Consider the following 11,200-nt stretch of genomic DNA (forward strand, 5'->3'; position numbering starts at 1 on the left):
AATATTACAATTTTTTTCAACTTCTCAGGCTTTAATGGGCACGTTCTAAAACAGGGTATATGATCTCATTTTAAAATCTCATTAAAGAATAGTCTTCCCTTTTTGGTGTGATGTAGGCTGACAGCAGGAACTGACTGACCAAATCGAGTGCAGATCTGAATGAACCCCGTTGTTGATGGAGATCAAGAATTAAGATCTACGCAAAGACCCAAATAATACCGGCTGGCGGTGCATGAGGATCATATACGAAGCTAAACACATTGAGAGGCGGTTTCTAATTGAAAACGGTTTGAAAACCTCCATCCGGTTTTCTGAACCATTTGCAGCATCACACGAACAAGACGAGATAGTGCGAGTTCCTTGGGAGCCAGAGAAGTACCAATCTAACCATACGAATTTGTCATCAAGTTATGCCTGGCATACCAGAGATGCCCTAAGCTGCTGGTGGTATGAAATAAGAGCTGGTACAGGAAGAAAGAAGATATGCCGAACTTAAAGCAGTGGGAAGGCAATGAAGAAAATGGAACAGGTGGTTTCCTGTTTCACCATATATGTTCTGTGCTCATGCCATCCAACCGGAGCGCCCAGGTGGACGCAGGATTTTTTTTTTTACATTGAAAAAATCAAATTTTTTTAGATTGGCCCGACCTGCGAATCATCTTGGCCTGACCGTAGAAAAAATCCTAGCTCCGCCCTGCATCCAACAAAATTACGTCAAATAAAAAGTAAGACACATGATAGGCTGCACTTGTGGGAACCAAGAAAAGGACTTAAGACATGGCTTTATTTATAAGAGGAAGCGAAAGAACGACACAATGACAAAGTCGGAACATACATACAATTGAATATAAGGAACTCTCATTCACAGAATGTACAAACAAACAGAAACAAGGATGGTTCACAAGTCATCATGACAGGGTTTGACGTCCGAGGGGATTGAGTTTAGATGTAGAATCACACAAGCACGAAAAGCTGAATATTCAATCTGCGGCCACCTTATTCTCAACTGCAGCAGCCTCCTCCCTGTGTTACAGTACCATCTCTTCCAGTGGCTGGAATTCCCCCTCCAAAGCCAACTTTAATTCCATAGGACTGAAAATTATGACAAGAAAAAAAGCATTAAAGCAACAAACTGTAATTGAAGGAAAGGGATACATGATACATCAAATCCACCCAAACAGAAAAATATGCAGAAGACCAACAGGTGCTTTGATATCCTTGTCACCTTTTAAAACTAATAGAAAGAGATATTTTGGACTTGTCCCATTGACGTGAAGTTATCAAACATCCTTCAAGAAAAGGTAAACAATATGTTTGGCTCATCATCATTACATAAATGGTGACCTTTAGACATTGACCTATTACATTCATCTAAAGATAGAATCTGCATGATGATGTTTCTCAAGAATAAGGGCAACAAAAAGCTGGCACTATATCTAAACAAGGGCCCAGAATCCTATATTCCCAAATGAACCCAAAGCGCCTCTAGACTTTGTCAAGTAGTAGGATGAAAACCCTATCATATTCTTTTTCTGGGTTACCACCGAAACCGCAAAAAATTATAAACATGGAAAGAGATGGCCGAGTGAAACGGACCCACTCTAGAGTCTCAGACCCGCAGTTTCATCTTCTTCTTGGAGATGTTGGAAGGTCTCATCCAGCATAGCATCGCCAAATTGCAGGAAGTTCCAACAATTGGAAAAAGGGCATTTTCAACATGGAACCTAATCAAATTCATATAAAAAAGAAAATGCTGCAGAAAAACATAGTTGTTGCATGCAGGAAAGAACTGACCTCATTTGAGACATCAAAGACACCTTCTTGAATCTTCTTATAGATAGTAGCAGCAGTACTTATGAAGGCCTAAAGGGAGAAAGAGAGAGAGAGAGAGGTTAGCAAGAAGTGCTTAGAATTAAAAAGGAAAAAAGCAGACCAACGGAAAACAACAGTAGTCAGCAAGCATCATGGTGCACATTAAATGAGACTGGCAGCACCAATGGACCACAGCATGAAAAAATTGCTATGCGATTATTTTATATGTTTACTTAAAATTGTTCAAACATATGACTTAGCATAGGCAAGGATAGGCCGCTGGCTTCCCCTTTTCCCTCATTAAGTTCAGAATAGGATTTGCACATGTTCTAAGTTTGTAACTCTGTTACAAGAACTAAGATCAGATGTGCCAAAGTCTCCACCCAGGAACTTCAGGACATTGGAAGACAACTATCTGAAGGCTCAAAGAACCCAAAGGGAAATAATAACACCATATGGATTAGTTTCTATAGGTCCCAAAAAATGTCATGAAAAATGAGCTTAATCATGCATCGATCATAGACAAGTGCACATTCACATGCAAGCACAGCTCATCTTTGTATCATTCGAGATTGGGACAAATTTGAGCTACTCGGTTCATTGTAGACCCCTAGACAAAGCAGATGAAAGATCCAGATGATGAGCAATATATCACCTCCTCAACATTCTGGGCAGTTTTGGCAGATGCCTCCATAAATATCAAACCATGTTCCTTTGCAAACTGTTCGCCTTCTTCGGTGCTGACAGCTCTTCTGTGTGCAAGATCACACTTGTTACCAATCAGCATAATTGTCATATTCGCATTTGCGTGCTGCCTGGCATCCTCCAACCAGCTTGCTAGATGGTTAAAGGTCTCTCTCCTACGAAATAAAAACAGATAGAAAACCATTATTCATCCATGCATCATCAATCATTTACTCAAACAACAGAAGATCAACCACATTACCTTGTAATATCATAAACCAAAAGAGCACCAGCAGCTCCTCTGTAATAAGATCGAGTTATTGATCTGAAAGATTCTTGCCCAGCCTGCATAAGAGTATGAAAACTATTAGAAACATTAACGTGCAAACTACTAGTTAAAAATCGACAAGCACCCACTGTAGATTGAGGAACAAGAAAATAAAAAATCTTTCACAGATTCTGCAGTTCAAGTCTTAGAGTCCTATTTGGTTGCCTATACATGAAGTTGACAAAGGGATGCATGGACAATAAGATGCACATTAACCAACTGATATAACATATCTATATGTCAGCATCTTATAGATTTCAAGTTTTGGCAACAGTCAGAAATTTTTTGTTGCTTTTATTTTGCTTTAGTATAATGCGGAAGAATATTCGGAATTTCACCCAAAGCATTGGCATGTAACTTTGGAATTTCACACAGGCATACCATTTGGCAAAGTCTGAATTAAGCTATAACGGACATTAAGAGCATGAAGAGCATGTAGATGGTGCATATGCACCTACAACCTGAACTAATTGTAAAGGGCATCTTATTGCTCTTCTTCGTCTACGAAGAAAATGTCTTGCAAATATAAAATCAGGTGATGATTGAGCCAAACTGTAGAAAGCAAGAAAAAGTGGTAAAAGCAACTACAAATTTTGAAACATGGGGACAACTGCAACTGACATGTCAAGAGGATTTCAAATCATTTTTACTTAGGAAGCAACTAAGAACACTTCCGATCAACAAAGTGGATTTAGTGAGAACAAGGAGCATCAATCATATTAACAGTGAAAGTGCTGTTTAATCTTCATTTGGTAAGTCTGAAAATTCTCGTGGAAGAAATTTCAGATAATGAACTAAGACATGATTTTGTGCAACTTAGGGCATTTCTTTAGCAATTAATATTTGAGCTGTCCCCAAATATGAATTCAATAATGTTACAATAGATTAAGCCATTAAGGTAATCTTTAGATATTCACCCAGATCAAAGGCTTGCAGAAAACCTAGGCACTGTTCATTTCTTGAATGTTTAGGACTTTATGGTTTGGATCTTTGGGCTATCTGTTTCTCAAAGCTCAAAAGTTTTAAAGTAACAAATCCACAAAGAAGAAATTGCAATTTCATGAAGCCAGGGATTTACAAGTAGGTCACATTAGTACCTATGCCACCAAGGTGCGGCAACCTTGGCGACGCACCTGCGTCGACGCGACGCGGGTGCGGCACAGATTCGCACCCAACCCGCACCCTGTTGATACGCCCCTGCGGGCGGCGTAACTCTAGAGTTAGGAGGCGGGGAGAATCAGAGAGGGAGTCGTCGAGGGGGAGGCGAGGAGAACCTGAAAGCGTCGTCGAGGATGGCAGCCGGCAAAACCTTCAAAACTGACACAGCCTCAGACGAAGCAGCAGAAGAAGAGTGAGTACTAAGTAGTCAGTGAAGGGGAAGGGTGCACCTTACCCTTCGTCTTGGTGTACAGATTCTTCATCCCCAATGGTCTCCGCATCTCCGCTTCAATGGCAGCAGTGACTGAAGAGGGTCTCTGACTCTCTGTGGAGAGTGTGGAGCAGCTAGGGCATCATCGTCCTGAGCGTGGGGAGGGTGATTTTTCCCCCTTTTCCCCTTTTCTACATATTTTTATAATAATTCTTCTTTCACTCATAGACGAACCTTATGATCTTAATTAAACAAGTAGGCTTCACTTCCTGAAATTTCCAAAAAACAACTATTTTTTAACACATCTCAAACATGGGCCTCAAGTAAAAGTTCAACTTCCCAAAATATGGGTATCCTTACAGCCATATGGTCCTTTTCTTTACTGTTTACTCAATAAAACATTAAGGCGCTATTTATTCTTCATTTTAAATTGATTAAATTTGTGACCTAGACGACTTTTATTTAAGACTGGGCACCGGGCCGCGCCACCGCCGGGTACCCGGTACCCGGCCCGTTATGGGCCTGGGCCCTGGCCTTGAAATAATGATTTTCGGGCTGAGGCTAACGGGCTCGGCCCAGACCGGTAATTAACGGGTCGGGCTCGGGCCTGCCGTTGTGATCGTCGGCGGCCCAAGAAGCTCGATATGATTTTTTTTTCCAAAAAACTCAATGTTAGCAACTTAGCTGGTTAGGGTCCCCGCCCCCTCATTCAAGGATGTGTGAGAGGTTGAGGTATCTAAGCGACGCGCACTGCCCGAGGTATGCTGGAATCGATCTGCTAAAGGTCTTGCCAGAGAGATCGAGGGAACCGAGGGCCGTGAGCGAGGGGAAGTGTGGGTACAACATCCCCTGCGTTTGCGGCGTGAAGTTGGAGAGGTCGATCCCGGTGACCCTGCATCCCGTGCACACGATCTCCAACCAGCCGCAAGGCGAAGCATCGCCCTCGGTCAACTGGTCATACTTCCCCTGATGCGCGGCGTTGTTTCGTTGGAGGAACTGCTTGAGGTCGATCAGCGTATCCTTGTCCGACTGAAGAGAACTCCCATCCACGACCACCACGGCGACGAAGATGAGCAGCACGAAGCCGATGAGCTGTCGCAAGAACACATGGCCATTCCCCTATATCTCTCCACCCCTGTGGGTCATCTAAAAACCGCTACAACTTAAGCCTCTATTTCTGTGTGTCGCCGGCGATCTTCTCCGCCTCCTTACCCCTCGCTTTTCTTCTGCTGCACCGGTGCCAAGCTCACTTGTCTCCCTCCCTGTGTTCTTCAACTCCTTTAACCTGAAAAAGCCCAGCCCGACCTGTTAATAATCGGGTCGGGCCGGGCCTCGGGCATAAGTCGAAGCCCGAGGCCGGATAATGGGCCGGCCCGGCCCGGCCCGATGCCCAGCCTTAGCCTTACTTTTATTCAGACAGGCAACACCACTATCCGTTTGTAAAGTATGACTCATAAAAGATTGGCAAATAACATAAATGGGTTAAACTCAACCAACTGCAATTCAATATATACATATTAGTATGATCAAACTTGAGATACCATCGCTTCCATCGACACTTGAGAGAGAAAGAAAGTGATGTTAATTTTTTTTACATAAATACCCTCGCCGCACCGCCACACCACAATTTTTTGAGATGTATCGCACCGACACCGACACCCTATGCACTGGTGACATAGATTAGTACACCTCTCACTCTCTCTCTCTCTCCACCCCCTTCCCCACAAAAGGGAAGAGAAAAGAAAAATCACATGACACTGAAAGGGAGCTAAGGCTACAAAAAACTTGGTGTTGGACAATGATCTATGATGTCAACCATCTGCAGAATTGCTTATTCAAGAAAGGCTGACCATATCTTCGATCAGCAAGCCATAGGATCATGCACAAAGGGAATTGAGAGTAAGTCATTAAATGCTTTTAAAAAATAGACAACAGAGTGTGATAACTAAATGTGTCCCATATTTGAAGTTTGATCGGCTTCATGCACGAAGGGAATTGAGAGCAAGTCATTAAATGCTTTTAAAAAATAGACAACAGAGTGTGATAACTAACTGTGTCCCATATTTGAAGTTTGATCGGCTTGTTGTCAATATTTATCATCCTAGCACCAAATTCAACACCGATTGTCAAGTCATGCACAGGTTGGAAACGTTTGTCAGTGAACTGCAGGAGAAGGCATGATTTACCAACACCTGTAAGAACATGACAAAATAGATCTTCATCAACATAGCATATTATCGGCTATCAGTTCAATAAAAATAGATACATCAGACAGTTAAAAAAATGTAAATGAGAGAAGCAAAATTATAATATAAGAAGACATACATAAATCATGAATCAAGAATTACACCCGCCTAGTGAATCTACCTACATTATAAATAATAGATAGGAAAATTCCACAAAAGTGAACACAGATAAAATATTTATTGTTGAAATGTTAAAGAGGTGCAGATAGCATAGGGATCCACATCCAACCATCCTCCTAGGGCTCGATTTGAGTATGCACATTACACATAGTAATGAAGTTTGCAATGTTCAATAGCCAACCCAGGACAATGGGTTGATTAATTCTATGAGCCCTCTTATATTTTCCAGAACAAGAGAAACCCATATCCTATTATGGAAAAGTCAGAACTTAAAGCCAACAAATGTCAGTGTACTTGAGAAGAGAAAATGTTGGAATATCAATGATGACAGAGAATGAAAAAGGACAAACAAACACTCATTTCCTAATGCTTCCCCGTTTAGTTGTTGGTATCATCTTGTTCCCCGAGGTAATGACTGTATAAAAGTATGCTTTGCATATAAAAGCATATTGTCAATCTCTGTTTGGTAAAATAGTATGTTGCCTTTCTAATCCAGTCAGCCAAGCTTATTATCTCACTCCTTAATGATGTTCCTACTTGTTTATGAATGATTTTCATGTGAATAATGTCAAATAATGGCATCCATTGTTTGTACATATAAAACCTATCCTGATTTCCAGAAAAGATAAGAAGCACTTTCGCAGAAAACAAAAGAAGGCTGCCCTTTAAACCTCATACTCAGTGTAGGATGTGTTACATCAACAAAAGCAACCATTTCCCAAAATAAAAGGTATGATTCCCCAACATAAGCTCAGCCGAAAAAGTACGTTATCCATAATGAAAAAAACTATTAGATAACATGAAAAATTCAAAATAACACAACTAAGCATTTGGGAAAACTTAAAGTACAGGTTATAGAAGACATAAAATTTCCATAAAGACCACTCCTAGACTGCACATTGCAGCACATGCAGATTGTTCAATGGATGAAAAAGAGTGACAAACTGCTATGAAACTTCAGCTGCGATAGAAGCCTTCGATAATAAAATGTAAGATTCCAAAGAAGAATGTAAATCCATCCATCTTAATTATTGATTTGAAGGCAGAAAAGTAAGACAGGACACATGATACTCATTACTCAATGTAACAACGATAGAGAAGAAGAACACTGACCTGTATCCCCAATGATTATGTACTTGAATAAGTATGCGTAAGACATTATCAATCAACACTTTTCAGGCTCCCAACTTACAAAAAAACCTGCCCATGCATAAACATACTAAAACTATAAAAATTCCAAATCCACAATGCTACAAAAAATTGCACCAAGATCAAATAAGAAATAACATAGACAAAACAAAGAACAAAAACTACAAAATAGCACCACGATCCCAACAAAACCTACACAAAAAAACACAAAATTATGGGACAAACTATATCTAATCAAAAGCAACCTCCATCAACTCACAAAAGAAAGGACAACAGGAATTCCTAAATCGAAAACCTAAACACAGATACCCCCTCCCTTCCCCCAAAAAGAGAAAACAAGAAAAATAAAAGAAAAAAGAGAAGAATAGGGTCGGGAGCATGAGAGGACAAACAAAAAGGAGACGCAATTGGGACAAAGACAAGAAGAAGAGGAAGAAGAAGCGGCAGAAAGGAAGACAGATCCAACAGTAACTATCAATCTGGAGATACACCCATCGGAAAAGGGAGATCCCCCACAGTCCAGCCACAAACAGAGAAAGCGAGATACCCGAGAAGAAGATCGCTGCCGGAGATGGAGAGATCGCCACCGAACCTAGGGCACCGAGAGGGAAGAGAGAGAGAGAGAGAGAGAGGAAGCCGGTAAACCCGTTAAGGCCGAGAAATGATAATCAATCTCCAAAAAGACCATCAAACCCCCGGGTTTATAAGACTCCATCCCTTGCTCGGGTAAAACGCACAAGAGTCGGGGTTTTACCGTCACTCAAAATCTATACAAATTTTACTTAGGGTTTAGGGGGTTTAGGGTTAGGATTTACGGTTAGGGTTTAGGGTTATAATGATGCATGTTGGCCCTGACAATTTGGAGAGATTCTCGAGTAGAGGTATGATTGCCCTGAACAATTTCTGAACAACAGAAGGAAATCGCTGCTGCTCGGCCATTTTCTTTTCATGGTAGACCTGCAAGAACATGCATCATTATAACTTCTTACAAGAAAGATAAATTCTAAAAAAGTCTGTAGCTTTTAACAGGCTATAAAGAATGAGAAAAAGGATATCATACAAAATATATCCAGACATTTGAATTTGGTGGATTATCATAATTAATAATCCCTTTCCATAAAAGAATTGGAGAACATAACAATAATGAACTAAGGGTGAAGACAGACAAAGCTATTGATTTTATATCGTTATATCAAATGCTTTTCAGTGGAATGACAAATTCTTATGACTGGGGAAACGAGAAAGAAAAATTAGAATAGGCAAGAACCAAGAAGATGATAATAGGTAAAATATCAAATGCTCCAAAGTTCCTCCAGATTCCCAGAACCCTTGCATATTCTCCCACTCTCGTGTTTGGATCTATTCCAGTGTTGCTCGAGTATGTATATGTACATCTTCTTACATAATATATATTGTCTTACAGATAAATATAAATGTTTCATCAAGTTTTAAAAATCCATACACGTATCAAATAAATATTTTTAGACCAGCAAACTGGTTCTTAGCCCTGCAAATGCATTGTGCTTATAACAAATGCCAGCAAACTGGTTCATTAACAAATGCCAGCAAACTGGTTCTTTAGTCCTGAAAATGCATTGTGCTTATAACAGCAGGTTGTGATCTTCACATACGGCTTACCAAGAGAAGCTGAATATGCTCAAGAACAGTATCAATTTTTTTTTTACAGTTTTTCAGGCTGAAAGAAAAGTATTATAAAGGACCGATATGCGTTGAAGCAGTGCCATTCAAAATTTCAAACAAATTGATGATCCAATTGCTGTATCAGCTGACAAGTCGTACTGGCTAAAGATGAAACCGCCTTATTTTTGTCAATGATTTAATTTAAAAATTACAAGTAGTACGTAAATATCCCCTGCTTCAGGGCTCAAGTTCTCAATTTATCAATACATTTTTTTGTTGTCAAAGTAGCCATCACTGACATAGAACAAAAAGCTAAAAAGACTAATGACAACTGACAGGACCCAGGTTAAATAAGACAAAGTCACAAAACAGTTACAACAGACTTTGACATTAACCAACTAACTGGATTTGCTCCACTGGAATAACAGGTAGAACCTAGCAGACCATAAGATGAGCATGCGCGTGAATCATTATTATCAAACAAACTACGATGCTATCATAACGGTAGGAAAATTAAAGTGGTAATAAACATCACTAAACAGCTGGGCGACCCATGTAAGATGGCAGAGGCATAATAAGATGCTTTCAAACAGAAATGACTCTAAAAGATCGCCGCACACGACAATAGGAAAACCTTCTGAAGCTCAACAAACCGATGCGTTTCGCAAAACAGATTGACGAGAAAACAAACGACAAACCCAAATCCCAACGCCCTGCCAACACTAAGAAACAAGACCACCAGATCTACCATCCAAACAACAGATCAACGCATATAAAACCACATAAAACGCGTATTCGTCGAGATCGAAGAGGAAAAAAAAATCAAGACAAAAACAACCGATGCTTTACACGAGAAGCAACTTAAAAAGGCAAGAATGAGGAAAGAAACCTCCCAGAAAACCAAGATCATGAGCTGCAGCAAGTCGAAATCGAACCGATCGATGAAGAGGAAAAAGAAAAAACAAAGAAATGGAGGAAAAAAAAACAGAGCGAAAAGCAGACAAAAGGTACCTCAAGGAGTACGAAATGAAACAAATGAAATGGAAGAACAAGTGGAACAGAGAGACAAAATGATACCTCAACGAGGTCTTCCCGGAGGGTTGCTTCCCTGTGCCCGTTCAGACTCTTCCCCACAAGAAAGGGGGAGAGGCGTCCACCCGTGACTTCTTTTTGGAAGGAGAAAGGAGGAAACCCTAAAGAAACTTCCCCACTTTGACTGCCACTTTTGCACTATTTTCGGGACTTCACCCCTCGACTTAACCGGATCGCATTTCTTCCCTTCACGTCGGTAGCCCGTTGGCACACTCCCCCAAAGGAGAAGGACGTCCCTGAGGGCCGAGACTATGTCACCACAGTGCGGCGGTGCGGAAAGACTATTTATTGTTATTATTATTAATTTATAATAATAATATATATGACAAAATTATCTCTAAATCATAAAATTATTAAATATCAAAATCAAAATTACAATTTTTTCCTTTCCTTTCTTTCTTAATAAGGAGGTTAGGTTCAGGGTCAGAGGGATGGGGCGAAGCGCTCCATTGTTCAGTAACGAGGGTTATTCCTATAACAATTTTGGTTTTGGGTAAGTCAAATTGAATCATGATCCAAATCTAGACCCAAACTCTATCACTCGCCCGACGGTTCCCCTTCCTCTTCCTCGTCTTCCTCTCTAATCTCTATCTCCCTCTTCGTTGCCCTCTCAATCTCTCAGGTGAGCATCGAGAAGAGAGCGACGGTGCAACGCGGCAGCCATTTGGGTAACTAGGTCTTCCTCCCGTCCTCACCTCTCTTCCGCCCTCTCCCTTCTGTTTCCCCCTCGCTCGAGCCCTCTCTTCCTCCCGTCCTCAC

At 40.8% G+C, this 11,200-nt stretch overlaps 1 protein-coding gene across 4 annotated transcripts; it reads right to left on the reverse strand.

Annotated features, from left to right (window-relative positions):
- Positions 1–765: 765 nt before the first annotated feature.
- LOC116252844 (ras-related protein RABB1c-like) lies at positions 766–10,683 on the reverse strand. 4 transcript variants are annotated; one of them, XM_031627416.2, is made up of 8 exons: positions 10,427–10,683; positions 8,524–8,665; positions 7,673–7,759; positions 6,246–6,385; positions 2,759–2,841; positions 2,468–2,672; positions 1,795–1,863; positions 766–1,092 (listed from the first exon to the last, which is right to left on the reverse strand). In XM_031627416.2, exons 3-8 carry the CDS (start codon positions 7,716–7,718, stop codon positions 1,003–1,005), a joined length of 633 nt encoding a protein of 210 aa, XP_031483276.1. In that variant the 5' UTR covers positions 7,719–7,759; positions 8,524–8,665; positions 10,427–10,683; the 3' UTR covers positions 766–1,002. The 4 variants fall into 4 exon arrangements, with proteins under 4 accessions (XP_031483276.1, XP_031483286.1, XP_049933006.1 ...); XM_031627426.2 differs by having other exon boundaries at positions 8,256–8,665; XM_050077049.1 differs by lacking the exon at positions 8,524–8,665 and having other exon boundaries at positions 10,427–10,682.
- Positions 10,684–11,200: the final 517 nt, after the last annotated feature.

Source organism: Nymphaea colorata, chromosome 1 (genome assembly GCF_008831285.2).
Source record: "Nymphaea colorata isolate Beijing-Zhang1983 chromosome 1, ASM883128v2, whole genome shotgun sequence".
Lineage (NCBI taxonomy): Eukaryota > Viridiplantae > Streptophyta > Magnoliopsida > Nymphaeales > Nymphaeaceae > Nymphaea > Nymphaea colorata.